Here is a 15,725-nt window from a genome sequence, read left to right on the forward strand (position 1 = left end):
AGCCTTAATATAGAATGTGGAAGATAGAAAGCAAATAAAATGGCAGTGGGAGACTAATAGTTCAAAGGGAAAACACTTGTCATTTTGGTGAGACACGTATAGAATATCCTGACATCGGAACTCATTCATATCTAGTGTCGTATCCATTCTCCTATCTAACGTTTTACTTGTATATAGACCAATTTCATTCATTGACTCAACAGGAAGCGAGTGAAGCAGAATCTACAGTTGAGGCAACAGAGTCGAGAGCAGGAACCTTACTCCTCTTACGCTTCGGCACCATTTTTATCGGTTTCAGGCTTCTCCGGGAAGCTTCAGGGATTAGGTCACGGATTTCGTTCATCCTCTTTGACTGGCTTGAGACTGGGAAGCTCTCATCGGAGGAAGCAGGCAACATGCTCTTGCCTTCGAAAAAACTGATTCTCTCGACGGAGGTTTTGTAGCACTCCTGCCATTTGAGCTCTGCCAAATCCGCCACCACGTCCTCTACTGTCACCGCTGCAAATGCCGACACATTGTAACGTAGGGTCGAGCGCGGCACATCTACAAGATCCAGCGACTCCACCGCCTCCACCAGCACCTTCTGCTCACGGAATCGAGATAGGTTTTTGCAATTTCTCAAAATGAAAACCTATTTGGTAATCATCTCCTGTTGTTCGAAGATTTGCGGACAGATACCTAAACTACCAAGGCAATCTAGAACTTCTAATCTTAAAGCGCATTAAATTTAAATAAAAGTGAGGAATAAACATTAAGGAGAAAACGATGAAAATAGGCAACGTTTTCCCGCAAATTTTTGTTACCAAACAGAACTTAAGATTAGCTAGATAGAGAAAAGAACCTTGGGAGCGTGGTGGATTTTCTTGAAACCGTGAATGCGAATAACCTTGTGGCAGTAGGAGGAAGAAAAATTAACAATGAAATGCACAGTGTTGAGAGAAAATTGACGATGAAAATAAGAATTGAAAAGTTCATCAAACGAATGGAACCTGATTAAGTTGATTCATTGTTAGGTGAAGCGTTTGCCGAGAATGAAGGAGGTGGAGATAGTCATCTAGCCACACTTTGTCGTTCTTCGAAGGTTGTTTCTTCATGGAGCTTCCTTGCGATTGCAGAATCGCAGTTGGTAATTCTTCTGCCATTGTTTCTGAAACAATGAAAGAAGCGTAACCTTTTATGCCACTGTTGCACGCGCGTTAGATCGATGTTTGTTAATATGAAAATATCTACCCAAATCTTATAACTTCTCTCACTGTCCGACTGACGTGAGAGACTTTTTTTTTAATTTTATTTTATTCTCTTTCATTTCCGCATTGATAATGTTTTTAAATGAACGCACGAGAGAAAAGTTTTTTTTTTTGTGTTCGTGAAAGAAGTAGAGAGTGTTGCAAAAGTTATTAAGAGGAAAAACAGACATGGAGTGTTTCGTCTTTCCCTCAAGCTAAAGTTTATAAGTTTGATCTTTTCCTAAAGCTCATTACTTTGTCTTGAAATGAATCCCATTTTCTTCGTTCATTCCCCGTTCGTTGTCGTTGTTGGTGACGATGTCGTTGGTGGGCAAGCTTTGGGTTTGTGCAATGGTGGAAAGTGTTGGTGGGAAGTGGTTCTTCTTAATTTTCATGGAAAGGAGGCATTTTTCCACTACTGTAGTTAGTGGTGTGGATAATGCAAGAGCGGCATTTGCTTTGGTTGATCGGAAAGTTGTTGGGAGGTAAGTAATATATTCGAAAGTGAATTTTAGTGTTGATTTTTCGTTGTCTTGATGGGTGTGTTGTACTTTGATTTTTGTGGGGAAAGTAAATTTTTTTCGTTTAGGGTTGACTTGAATTTGATCTTCCACATTTGTGTTTCGATGAAGGAAATGAGGTTACATGTTTTAGTTCTGGGTGTTCAATATAAATGTGTTTGGCTACAAGGTGAATTTGTTATTGATTTGGTTTTTGTTCAAAGGCAAATGGCAAGTAAACAAAAAAGAAACTCTTCAGCAAAAAATGTTAAAAAGGAAGTGAGTAAAGTAAAACCATTAGGGAGTAGACAGAAAGCATCTGTGAGTGATGTGAAAGCTTCTGATAAGAAGGATGTAAGTTAAATAATGAATTTATGTATCCAAATACGTGATTTACTCATGATATTTATAAAGCACACGTATAAAGCGATTATATAACTCCTCAAACCTCAAAACATGCCACATAAATCAACCATAATTGCAAAACTATCAATGTTGCTCGTGTCGCCTGGCGGACCTCCAATGTCGCCTGGCGGACCTCCAATGTCGCCAGACGGTGTCTGGGGAAAACCTAGAAACTAGTTAAAAGTAGCTTGCGTCCCTTGGTGGCTCAAGAACAGTATCAGGTGAATTTTGGGTAGAAACCTAGAAACCCAATTTTATTGCGCACACGAGAGTGAAAAAAGTTATCATACATGCAAAGCACCACAAAAACATATACTTTATGAAATACACATAAGTGCAGCTCCCTTTACTTGTATTCCTTGCTCCAATGTGCTTTGAGGATTCTTTCTTGCACCAAAGGAATTGCCTCCACTTTGATCCTCTCTTGATCCTTTGTAGAAAAACTCCCATAGGCTCTCTTTACCCACGCTTTGATTCTCCCAGGACACTCCTCAGCACCCCACACGAATTGGTAATCTCAAAAACCCCTTCTCTTCTCCCAATTGGTTTTTAACTTCATTTTAACTAAGCTTAATGGCAAGGAAAACGAAAATTAATTAGAATGAGTTTAATTGCCATTTAAGAGCCATTACCATATGGTTTTCCAACCCTTCCATCTACTCCTCAAGACGATTAGGGTTTCTGACTCTTTCCATTCATGCCAAAAAGGATTTGGGCAAAAAGAAACCTACTTTGCATAAGTCAAGGTTCAAACACATAACCACGCAATTACCAAGCCAATGCACAACCATTCAACCAATTCATGTTTTGTGATAATTCTTATACATCTAGGATTATATTATCACGCCCCATGATCAAGATTATTATTATTAAAATAATAAAACAAGTAAATAAGTACTCTAATGAAATAAAGATAGGACTCAAACCCAAGTCCTCTTGACACATTCAAATACTCTCAACCACTTGAGCTAATATTATTTCTTGTCATGATTTTCTGCATTAATTACTTTAAAGATTCCTTTAATTGCATTTATATTAAATAAATATTTCTTTATTTATTTAATTTTCTCGGATCTTACATAACGCATTTATCACGTTTAATACACAGTGTAGGGCCTTTAATCACTTACCTCTTCACAAAATGAAACCGTGAACCCTTTCACTTCGCAAGCTTCTCAATTGGCTTCAATCACCTCATAAGCGTTATTCACAAGGGTTGTTTGCAGGCAAAGAAAGGGGGCGAAAATGTGGCTCACTTTTGCGATTAAAGTTCGTCGTAAAGAAAAGGGCAAGCTTGTGCATTTCGTTGCTTACTTGCTCATCGCCATTAAAGCTCACTTGCTCAAGGAAGCTTGTTGTAAAGGAAAATGTTTCTCTCGTGCTTGTGGCAAAAAGGGGGACAACGAACTTGCACTCGTGGCAAAAAGGGAGAAAATGAAATGGGGTAAACCTTAATGGGGTTAAACATTCACTGCAAGGTGAAACTCACAAAGCAAATGGGATGCAATAGTGAAATTGGGAGAGGGGGGAAACGTGAAATTTAATGCAAAATTGGGCCATCTGTCGCTACAATTGAGGCCTTATGAGTTGGCCATCTGATGCCACTGTTGATTCATCATTTTCCTTTGATTAATATCCGTAGAGTGGGTTGTGTGTTGGTTTAGCCGACGCCTTTTGCGTCCTCACAACAGTCAATGCCATTTTTGGAAGCTAAATAGTGACATTCTTGTAGTTGGTGGTGGTGGTAGTGGTGGTGGTAGTTCTTGTGGTAGTAATGGTCATGGTGGTGGTGGTGTTGGTTATGGTGGGGACTTGATGGTGGTGGTGGACATGGTGACAGTGGTGGTGGTAGGTGGTGGTGGGTGGTGGTGCATGGGACGTGTTGGTGGTGGTAGTTGTAGTGTCAGTGGTTGTCGTGATAGTGGCGGTGGAAATGATGGTGGGCGTGGTGGTGGTTGTGGTAGTGACCATGGTGTTGGCAGTGGCGGTGATAGTCATGGTCCTGAGGGTAGTGGTGGTAGTAACTGTGGTAATGGTAGTAGTAGTGACTGTAGTAGTGGTGTTGGTGACCGTGCCAGAGGTGACGATTTTGGTGGTGGTGGTGACGATTGTGGGGGTGGTGAGTTTTGGCCGTGGTCATGATGGTGGTGGGAGAATAATGTTGAATTGAGGAGTTTGAGACAATGAGATAGTGACTAGAGGTATGAATAAGAAGAAGGAGCATTCTACTTACATGATTGCGATTGCGGTGGAGCATGAGGGTCAAGTGTTTGATAAATGTGCTCGAAGCGAGAAGAAGAGTGAATGTGTTCGCAATGAAAGAGTAGTAGAGCATTCATGATGCGTTTTTTAGTTTCGCATAGTTTTTTCGCAATGTTCTGATCTTACCGTGAGAAGAATGAATGTGCTCTATAGTGTGAGGGGTAGACCGTTCTACCTTCTTGGAATGTTTTGTAGTTTCTCAGAGTTATCTGCACTATGGTCTTAATTTCATGAGGGAGGAAAACTTTTTATGATTTTAAGCTATTTATGTGTATACTATAAATTAAAGGCAGGAAAAAAAATATAGTCCAAAATATCAACATGTTAAAACTATGACTTAACATTTTGAAAAGTGTGAACTAAAATATCCATATTTTGCAAAATGTGTTCTATTATGTGTCAACAATTTAATAATCGTTTCTTTAAATAAGATAGATAGTGTTTCTAAAAATAATTGTTTTTGTGGGGGTTATATTTGACGTTTCTGGGAGTTTTAACCCCCACTAATGGCTTTACCCGGGGTTTGTAATTCCCCTGAAAGAACCAGCGTGGCTAACAGATTATCGGGGTTTTTAGCAACCTCTGGAAAAGTGCAACTTGCTTGAGGTTTTGGAACCCTCGCTACTGTCTAGGGTTTTCGAAACCCCCGACACTACCAGGGGTTTCCAAAACCCCCACTACTGCTTGGGATTTCTAAAACCCCCGTTACTGCATAAATTTTTTGAAACCCCCACTATTGCCTAGGGTTTTCAAAACCCCCACTACTTCCTTGGGTTTTCAAAACCTCAATATTGGTTATTTATTTGTTTCATATTTTTTAATAATAGATAAATCCTAAAATAAAAGTAAAATTATAAAAGATAAATATTTTAGATTTTTGGTATTTATAATTTGTATGTATAACGTTAATAAAAGGAACAAAAAACAAAGTCTACAATTTTAATATCAAACAATGGAAATGACAAAGCGTAAAAGTTAAAATTTATATATCTCATCATTAAGTGTAAATGTGTAACAAATATATCCAATTTGCAAAAAAAGCTAAGCATAGATGTGAATTTCCTACAACTTCCATTTCTAGATAATTCTCAATCTTAAGATATAGTAAATCATGCAAATCAAGGTGAAGAAAACATTAAAACATAGAAGAAATAGAAAAGTTGAGATCTAAACATGGCTTTCTTCCAAGTTCTCACCATTGTTGCATTATTCATTCTTCTAGCCAAACTTAGTACAATGCCACTTTAGCTTGTGAAAATTCTACCATCTCCACCAACTTCAACCAAACAAAGATTTATTACAATGCCAACAATTATGGAAACACAAGCACTACACAATCCTTCAAAAACTACATCAAAACCTCATGCAACTCAACCACATATCCATCGATATGCTACAACACTTTATCCCCATATGTTGCAAAAATTGGAGCAAATCCATTGAAGTTGTGCAGTGTCTCTCTACATGGCGTATAAGGTAGCACAAAGTGCATCCATAACCATATCAAAGATTCTGAAGAAAAACAACATGACAATGATTGTTGGACAAGTGGTGCAAGATTGCTTTGGAAATGTGAAGGACTCCATTGGTGAGCTCTAAGATTCCATTGATTTATTGGGAAATTTAGATGGTGCTGACAAAAAGTTTCAGATCAGCAATATAAACACATAGGTGAGTGCTTCCATCACAAATGACCAAACATGTTCAGATGGGTTTGCTGAGATTATTTTAGAAGTGATAAGAAGTTTCATGCAAAAGAACTATGACACTTCTTCCTTTTTCTATTATTTTATTATAATACCAATGAAAATGTTACTGATAAAAGTAAATTCACAATATATAGAATAGTAAATAATAACAATAAATTAATAAATCCTAATGATAAAATTAATAATAGGATTAATTTCTTATATTTGTAACAATTTTTAATTATTTTTTATTTATTTTTGACTAGATGTGGTTCTTATATTTTTTAAAGAAAACTAATGTAATTTCTTATGTCCATCAACATTAACTTCATTATTCTTTTGTCCCTAGAATTTGACAATAAATACGTAGTGATTGCATTATAGCTTATGTCTTACAATCACGATTGTGTCACAATATCATAACATATGACCCGATTAGTAAACATTGTATACATAAATAAGTATGTAATGTGAAATTAAAAAGATGTTTGATTAATAATACTTTCATGAAAATGTGAGGACAGCTTGTAATCTTACACTGAGCATCTGTACTTAGGAAATGCTCCAATGAGGAGAACCATGTTAGGATGTCTTATGTTGCATAATACCTTAACCTACACATGTGAGAAGGAAAATTTTTTTTTTCAGCTTGCATAAACATGGAAGTTTGATTTGATACACTATAAATAATTTTAATCTACTGCTGATGAATTAAAAGTTGTGTGACATTTAAAGTATATTAGTTAGTTAGAATATGCAGAGTACACATATATCATACCTCTTTTGGAACTGCATCCTTCCATAGGTAACTTCAGGGTTCAAAATTTTGATTGCTACTTGGGTGTGTTCAAGTTGGCCTTTAAAGACAAGTCCATATCCATCCACCTTTACCTACTAATAATCTCTAAGGCCCTACTAGCAGAATAAAACACACTGATATAATTAATAAAAGAAAAAACCTAAAACGATTATTGATAATGGGTTTTGGAGTATTTATACACCTGAGGCAACTTTTCAATGAATGTATTAGAATTGGCAAGTGTTATTGCTGACTTAATTTCCTCATCAGTTGCAGCTTTTTTTCCATAGATTATGTTCTCTTTGATACTTGCTGCAAACAGGATAGGTTCTTGACTAACAAGCACAATTTGTTTTCTTATCCATCTAACTTGAAAATTCTTCAATACCTTAAAAAAAAAATCCTTTCTTAAGATTGTGTTATTTTACTATAATTAACAATATATAAGTGTTATTTTCATACTTGGAACAATATATAAGTTGGGAGTCATGTCCACAGGAAATTTCTTCATTTCACATGTAATCATAATAATTGATTAATAACCTTAGCAAATTAAAGGGCTTGTTTAAGAGAATATTTATAAAGCATAGAGAATTAGAGAGAGCATACTCTGGACTCTAAATTCATCAGTACTGTGTGTGTAACATCCTGCCAAGATATTACAGATTTTTAATAAAATAAAGAAAATAAATAAACACGTCGCATTTAATAATACCTCATTTCACAAAACGCGGGAAATTAAAATTTTATTAATGAAAGCCAATATCCATCATTTATCAAAAATATGGAAAATAGTCTAAAACATCTCATAAGAGTATACATCTGATATCAAAATCATAAAATACATAAAGCATAAAACTCCCGAGCTATCCCCTCTTCGTAGCTAAGCTCCACCAGAACCATCTGCATCAATGTAAGACCCGTGGAATTTAAATAATTAATTAATAAATGCGGGTGGGAAAATCATTTATGACATTAAATTATGGTTGGTATGACGTGGAAGAGTACTAGCTCAAATCGTTGAGAGTACTATGTGTGTCCATTGTGTGTTAATTACTTATTATTGTTTTAATATTATGATTTGATCATGTTTCTTATAATATAATGCTTGAATTGCATTAGTTAGCATGAAACTTAAATTGGCTTGATGGTTTGGCATTATCTTGGCATGTGCATGATTGTGGGATCAAACATTGTTGAGAACCGAAATTAAACTTTGTTTTAGTATAATCTAAAGGAGGATCATAGGTGATCAAGAAGGAATTCATAACAACTCGAATTTAAGCTAAGGAAAACCAGGTTAGGGGAGCTGGACTCCGATTTTCTTTTTCGTAATAATAATTATATGAGTAGTATGATAATTGGATATATGCTTTTTGTTTAATTTTGCGTTTGTTTCTGATTTCTGGGAATTTTCCAGAAACCGCCTGGTGGCTACATATAGCCGCCAGGCGGCTCATGCCAAAATTGAGTGTTCTTGGGTTCTCACGAGGGATCGCCTGGCGATGAAGCCCTGTACCGCCAGGCGACGCAAACTTATAACCATTTCTGGGTTTCTCTGATGAATTGCCTGACGGGGATGAATTTCCACCAGGCGACGCGAGTCTGTTTAGCTCGATTTTGTGATTAAGTGCATTCTAGAAGGATTCTAATCGGGGAAGAATCAAGGTTTAGGGCTTACGAGATGATTGATGGGTTATTTTGTTGAATTTCAGTATAAATGTTGATTATAATTGATGGAAAAGTGATAGGGCTGGAAAGTGTGGAGATATCTGCTACTAGACTAATCGGAGGAGAAATTTTTAAAGAGGAATGGTAAGAGTTGAGTAGGGTTTACACTTAGGGCTGTATACGAGTGAGTTAGGGTGTGAACTAGGAGAAATTGGACAGAACGAAGGTTTAATTATGATATTTGGGAGCTGTTACAGGGAGGAAGAATTCTGGAAAATCCAGAACTGATTCGCACCGCCTGGCGGAACGGGGTTTACCACCAGGCGCTATTGTAGAGATTTCGTTTTCTTTGTGGCGATGCTGAATTATTTAGGACCTGTGATTTTGGAAATGTGGGAATGTTTTATTGTATGTAAGTGTAGAGTAAATGTAGGATAGCAAGCTTAGTAAACGACATATGCAAGTGAATGGTAAGAATCTAGTACCAGGAGCTTGTTAATGAGATATAGAATAATGCAGAAGTTGTTATAAGTGTTCATTGATTGGGTTGTTATTGAGGGAGACATGTAAAGTTAGAGTTAAATGAGAACTAACAAAGAAAGATGGTAGTAAGTTCAGATGTGATGGTGCTTTCGGACTAAAAAGGGATGGACAGTATGAACATGACACTTTAGGGTGTGTTGACTTAGCCTATAGTTTATAATTAAGTGATGGTAAGGAAAAAGGGAAGTAAGGATCGTAAATTAAGATGGTGAGACCCAATTCGGTGGGCTAAGTCGACGGGAGGAGTTTAGAAAAAGACATCGAGGCGCTAAGACATTTTTAATCAGAACCACGCAGTTCTACTATAGCGTCTGGCGGTAGGAACGGTTCCGCCAGGCGATACCGAGGGCATTAGAGAATAATAGAGCGAGCGGCGCCTGGCAGTCGAGTCTGTTGTGTCAGGCGATAGATGGCCAATAGTGGGTCACTGGTACGTGGGCGTCTGGCGGTGATGGCACTTTCGCCAGGCGGTACCTGTAGCGAGAAGGGTTTTGAGGCGTTGTGCGCTTGGCGGTACGCAACACCCGCAAGGCGGTCTAGGAGTTGGCAGCGCCTGGCGGCACGTCTGCCTCGCCAGACGATTTGTACTGCTGCAGCTTGGAATTTTGATTTCGTATGTGTGGGCTACAAGGCTTCTAATGGTGCTTTAAAGGTGAGATTGCTGGTGTTACTTGAGTTGTGGCTCGGAATGTATCCCTTGAGTTGTGGCTCGGGATAGGGGTTAAGCACGTGGTATTCCTTGAGTTGTGGCTCAGAATAACATCTCTTAAGTTGTGGCTTGGGATGGCGGATGAACACGAGGAACCCTTGAGTTGTGGCTCCGGTTGGCTAGTGTTGCCGATATGAGTGTGCTGGTTGTGGCCAGTACGGATGGGTCCAAATAGATTGCCCTCCTTAGTTGTTGGCTGACGAGTTTGGTAGTCTTGGGACGATGCGAACTATGTTCATATATGGGAACTCTACCTGGCGTTACGGTGTATGATCCGTAGCATTGTTTCCCGCACGTGCTATCGGTTGTGGCCGATAGGTGTGGCAGCAAGTCACCTTGAAGTAATCACTATGAGAGGTAGAACACGAAAGTATGGTGTGATCATAATATCTGGTATTTTAAGGATGTTTGGACATGAGTGAATATAAATGTGTTTTATATTATGTATTGATTTTATATGTATTATTTGTTAAGCTCACCCTATCTGCTTGTGATTGGCGATTATCGTGTATGCGGTACACGGGAGCAGATGTTGTTGATACAGGTGGTTCAGGTCAAGAATAGTCGTGGAGAGGGGATAGATTCGGGGAAATCTTATGTTTTATTTTTCTTTAGTTTTGAGATCAGTTGTAAACCCTGATGGGTGCTATTATAACATTTGATTTTGGTTTTGGTGACTGATGGTCATGAACATTGTTTACTTATTTAACAAATTTTAAATTTTCCCGCGTTTTGGGAAAATGAGGTATTATTAAATGCTGTGTTATTAATTTACTTCTTTATTTTATTAAAAATCAGTAATATCCTGACGAGATGTTACAATTGGTAATAGAGCGATGGTTTTCATAATGATTTTTGGGGTCTATGGGGAGTGAGCTTATCATGATACTCTTGCATGACTAATTGTTTGTATTGTTGTACTAATTTTTGGATGTGAAATCCTAATTCGAGCTGTGTGTGTGAACAACTATAATATGTGGCGAGCGCAAGCTATGGCTACCAGGAGGAGAAGGAACACTACTGGAGCTGATGACATAGCTCAGGCGATTCATCGCATGGTGGACGCGATGCAGCCCATAGCAGCGCCATCCAGAGCTGTAGTTGCACCTACCAGGCCAATAACTATGGAGGATTTTATGAATCATAGGTTCGCCAAGTTCTCTGGCAAGGCTACTCCTAATGAGGCAGACGCCTGGATGCGGGAGTACGAGAAGATTTGCAGGGTACTAGAGTGAACAGATGCCTAAAGACTATTATTTGTCACCTTTCTTTTGGTGGCAAATGTAGAGTATTGGTGGCAGGGGATGCAGCGGCTGATGCAGACCCGAGGTGAGGAGATGACATGGGCTACCTTCAGGACGAAGTTCTTGGAGAAATATTTCCCGGACAGTGCGAGGCATGAACGAGAGGTAGAATTCCCAACGCTGCAGCAGGGAACCATTACCGTGGAGGCTTATATTGAGAGGTTTGAGTACCTTGCACGTTTTTACTATCTAGAGGTCATTGAGGAGTGGAAGTGTAGGAAGATCGAGGGTGGACTAAAACACGAGCTGCGCAGATTTTTGGTACCCCTCATGATCAGAGAATTCCCAATTTTGGTCGAGCAGGCCAAAACAGTTGAGCAGCTTGAGATGGGGCCCAGCCGAGCAGCACGATCACAGAAGACTGCTCCACATGTCAGATCACAGAAGAAACCATATAGCAGGCCACCGACTACCTCTAGGAGGCTACAATGCTATAACTGTGGCGGGGAACACTTGAGGAGAGATTGTACTAGACCTGCTAGCAGTATAGGTGGAGGCAGTAGCACTGGTAAGTGCTACGTGTGTGAGCAGACTCGGCACTTTGCACGTTAGTGCCCTAATAGAAAACCAACTAGGGGTACACCAACTAAGAAACCTATCGGAGATCGGCCCAGAGCACCGAGGCGTGTGTTCGCCTTGACGACCACCGAGGCAACACAATCAGGTAATCTATTATAGTTTTTGTGTTTGTTGTGTAACCACGAGGTTGTGGTGTTGTTCGAATCAGGAGCCACCCATTCATTCGTATTTAATGAATGTGTGAGGAGGCTCGGGCTTGCGATGCGAGAGCTAGGCTGCGAACTGATAGTTGCGACGCCAGCATCTAGTGAGGTATCCAACACTTCTGTATGTGTGGGGTGCCCTATGGAGGTGGCAGGCCGCAGGTTTAAGCTGAATCTTATTTGTCTGCCGATGGAGGGTTTGGACGTGATTCTGGGCATGGACTGGCTATCGAGCAACCATGTTGTCATTGATTGCGGACGGCGCAAGATAGTGTTTCCAGATACAGTCAGGTTGGAACTTATCTCGTCTAATCAGGCTGTGAAGGAGATTGAGGCTGGAGCTACATGTTTTATGATAGTGGCTCATGCAGAGAAGAGTAGTACTGTAGAAAAGATCAGCAGAATTCCTGTAGTGGATGAGTATGCAGATGTTTTTCCGGATGAAATTCCAGAGTTGCCTCCTAGTAGGGATGTGGATTTCTCCATTGACCTCATCCCTGGCGCTGAGCCAGTTTCTATGGCACCGTACAGGATGGCGCCAGCTGAGTTAGCTGAATTAAAGAAACATATTGAGGATCTACTTGAGAAGAAGTTCATCCGACCGAGTGCATCACCGTGGGGAGCACCAGTTTTGTTAGTGAAAAAGAAGGATGGTAGCTCCAGGTTATGTGTTGATTACCGGCAGCTGAACAAGTTAACGATAAAGAATAAGTACCCGTTGCCGAGGATTGATGACCTGGTTGATCAGTTGAGGGGAGCTACGGTATTCTCGAAAATAGACTTGAGATCTGGATACCATCAAATCCTAGTCATGTCGGAGGATGTCCAGAAGACCACTTTTAGGTCGCGATATGGTCACTATGAGTATGTGGTGATGCCATTTGGGGTGACCAATGCGCCGGTCATATTCACGGACTATATGAATAGGATTTTCTGGCCATATCTGGATCAGTTTGTGGTAGTGTTTATCGACGATATTCTGATTTATTCTGAGAGCAAAGAAGAACACGCAGAGCATCTGAGGGTGTTGTTGGGGATTCTCAGAGAACATCAGTTGTATGGGAAGCTATCGAAATGTGAGTTCTGGTTGGAGGAGGTACAATTCTTGGGCCATGTGATCTCAGCCCAAGGAATAGCAATCGATCCGGCAAAGATCGAGACAGTGGTGAAGTGGGAGGGGCCACAGATAGTTACAAAGGTGCGGAGTTTCCTGGGTTTGGTAGGGTATTATCGACGATTCGTGGAGGGTTTCTCCAAGATGGTGAGTCCCCTAACACAGCTCACCAGAAAGGACTAGCCCTTCTCATGGACATATGAGTGTGAGGCCTACTTTGAAGATATGAAGAGAAGATTGACTACCGCACCAGTACTGGCAATCCCTGACACGACTAAAATGTTTGAGGTATACTGTGATGCCTCGTATCAGGGGTTGGGTTGTGTGTTGATGCAGGATAAACGGCCTGTGGCGTATGCATCGAGACAGTTGAAAGTGCATGAGAAAAATTACCCGACACACGTCTTGGAGTTAGCGACAGTGGTGTTTGCCCTTAAGACATGGAGGCATTATTTGTATGGGGCGCAATTTCAGGTATTCAGCGATCATAAAAGCTTAAAATATTTGTTTGATCAGAAGGAGTTGAATATGAGACAGAGGCGTTGGATGGAATATCTAAAGGACTACGACTTTGAGCTATTATACCACCCTGGTAAAGCTAATGTCGTAGCAACTGCCCTGAGTAGGAAGAGAGTTCATATGTCGGCCATGATGATTAAGGAATTGGAACTGATAGAGTAGCTACGAGACATGAATCTAGGGTTGGATATGGGGGCAGGAGAGATACGGTACAATATGCTCAGGATCACGAATGAGTTCCTAGATGAAGTTCAAGTGGAACAAGGTAAGGATCAGGAGCTGCATCAGATCATTAGTGAGTTAGGCACTAAGAAGAGGAAGGATTTTCGGATGGGCAGAGACGGTATCCTACGGTTCAGAGAGAGTGTGTGTTTCCAGCAGTAGAGTCTTGAGGAAGATGCTCTTAGATGAGGGCCATAAGAGTCGTCTTAGCATACACCCAGGTATGACTAAGATGTACAAAGATTTGAAAGGTACTTTCTGGTAGACGGGTATGAAAACAGATGTGGCTGATTACGTCGCTTCCTGCTTGGTATGTTAGAAAGCGAAGATTGAGCATTAGAGGCCGGGTGGTATGTTGGAGCCTCTGTGTAAGACCCGTAGAATTTAATTAATTAAATAAATAATTAATTAATAAATACGGGAGGGGTAATAATTATGACATTAAATTATGATTGGTATGACATGGAAAAGTGCTAGCTCATATGGTTGAGAGCACTTTGATTGTGCGAGAGGACTTGGGTTCGAGTCCTATGTATGCTAACTTTTGATGTTATGGTTTTATTAATTAAATCTATGAAAACAGGTTCTTCTATATTATGATAATTGAATTGTGATATCTAGCATGAAATATGAATTGGCATGATGGTTTGATATTGATTTGGCAATTGCATGGTTATGGGTTCAAGCCTTGGAGAGCTCACATTAATTTATATTTTTAGTATTTTGGATTTGACTTGAATATGAAAGGGTTGGGAATAAACCCTAGTGGTAAGGCAGCCGAGAGGTGGCTGGAAAGGAGCCTTAATGGGTTGGTAAATGATAATAAACTCCATTCAATAAGAAATTTTCGTTTTAAAACATTAGCATAGTTTTAGGGCACCTTTAAAAGGATATAGTGAGGTAGAGAGAAGGGTTTTGCCAATCTGAAATTTGACTACAGAGAGAGAGCAAAGATTCTGGAATTGGTGAGGTTTGGGAGAGATTGAGAGGCTGAAAAGAGAGGAACCAAGGAGGGCTAGCGTGCGAAGGGGAACTATCCAAAGTTCAAGGGTTGAAGCTTAAAAGGATCCAGGTTAGGGGAGTTGTAACCGTTGATTTTCTTTTCTTTTGTACAAAGCGATGCAAGGCTCTCGTTTGTTTTTCTGTTACTGTTTTATGTACGTATCACAGGTCTATGAATAAGGTTGTCTTGTTCTGGTTTTTCTGATTCGAACCATCTGTGATATGTATGCACTATTATTTCTTCATTTTTCTTTGCTTGCTGTACATGAGATATACTTAGGAGAATATCTATGTGAACACCTTTTGGGAATGAGGGTAGCCTCGTTCGCGATGATTGAGATGTAGGAAATCTGCATCGGTGAGGTTAACGTAATCATAGTACAATGATAGGTTCTTCTGTTGGAGATAACTCGGGTTGAGGGCGCATAGTTTTCCCTTCGTATGCCGAGTCACGAATTATGAGTTTCGCCAGGCTTGATTGTTACTTGCAACCGATTTGAGGGACGACCATAAGTTCGTTCCTCCTTTCTTCATTTCATTTCTCTGCAACCATGCGTTTATTTTTATTAAAGCCAAGGCCATATGAACCAAATCTTCTTTGTGTACTGGTGGGACCGAGACCCAATTGCAAGGACCCACGTGAATCAAGTAGTTCGTTCACTTTTCCCTAAGATTATTATAGCTTGGTGTATGTTGGAGGAATCACTGCATGCATATAACTATTTCATTTACGGTTGTGGTGAAAACATAAAATGGACCAAATGTTAAGTGAGTTCTGGATGGAATTTTAAGAGGGAGGATATTGGATTGGAAACAAAAAAATTCACACGTGAACAAGGCTGGAATCTATATATAGATAGATATAGAATATTATATTATGTATTGAATGGCAGGGTATATATTTACATATAATTAGTATGAAATTATCATATTATGTTACGAGAAAAGATTTATTAGGTGTCAATTGTATAAAATCTTTTATATATATATATATATATATATATATATATATATATATATATAAAAAGTAAGAAAAGGA

The 15,725-nt window shown here is 39.5% G+C and overlaps 2 protein-coding genes and 1 pseudogene across 2 annotated transcripts; all 3 read left to right on the plus strand.

Moving 5' to 3' along the window:
• The first annotated feature begins 1,544 nt into the window (after window positions 1-1,544).
• LOC114170301 (keratin, type II cytoskeletal 2 epidermal-like) lies at window positions 1,545-4,273 on the plus strand. Its single transcript, XM_028055782.1, has 3 exons — window positions 1,545-1,711; window positions 3,358-3,575; window positions 3,864-4,273. Exons 1-3 carry the CDS (start codon window positions 1,545-1,547, stop codon window positions 4,271-4,273), a joined length of 795 nt encoding a protein of 264 aa, XP_027911583.1.
• Window positions 4,274-5,566: 1,293 nt separating this feature from the next.
• Window positions 5,567-8,324, plus strand: LOC114170302 (annotated as a pseudogene).
• Window positions 8,325-10,795: 2,471 nt separating this feature from the next.
• On the plus strand, window positions 10,796-13,846 carry LOC114170303. The gene is made up of 5 exons (XM_028055783.1): window positions 10,796-11,026; window positions 11,105-11,615; window positions 11,835-13,090; window positions 13,280-13,417; window positions 13,625-13,846. Exons 1-5 carry the CDS (start codon window positions 10,796-10,798, stop codon window positions 13,844-13,846), a joined length of 2,358 nt encoding a protein of 785 aa, XP_027911584.1.
• The last annotated feature ends 1,879 nt before the right edge of the window (window positions 13,847-15,725 follow it).

This window comes from Vigna unguiculata, chromosome 11 (genome assembly GCF_004118075.2).
Source record: "Vigna unguiculata cultivar IT97K-499-35 chromosome 11, ASM411807v1, whole genome shotgun sequence".
In the NCBI taxonomy this organism is placed as follows: domain Eukaryota; kingdom Viridiplantae; phylum Streptophyta; class Magnoliopsida; order Fabales; family Fabaceae; genus Vigna; species Vigna unguiculata.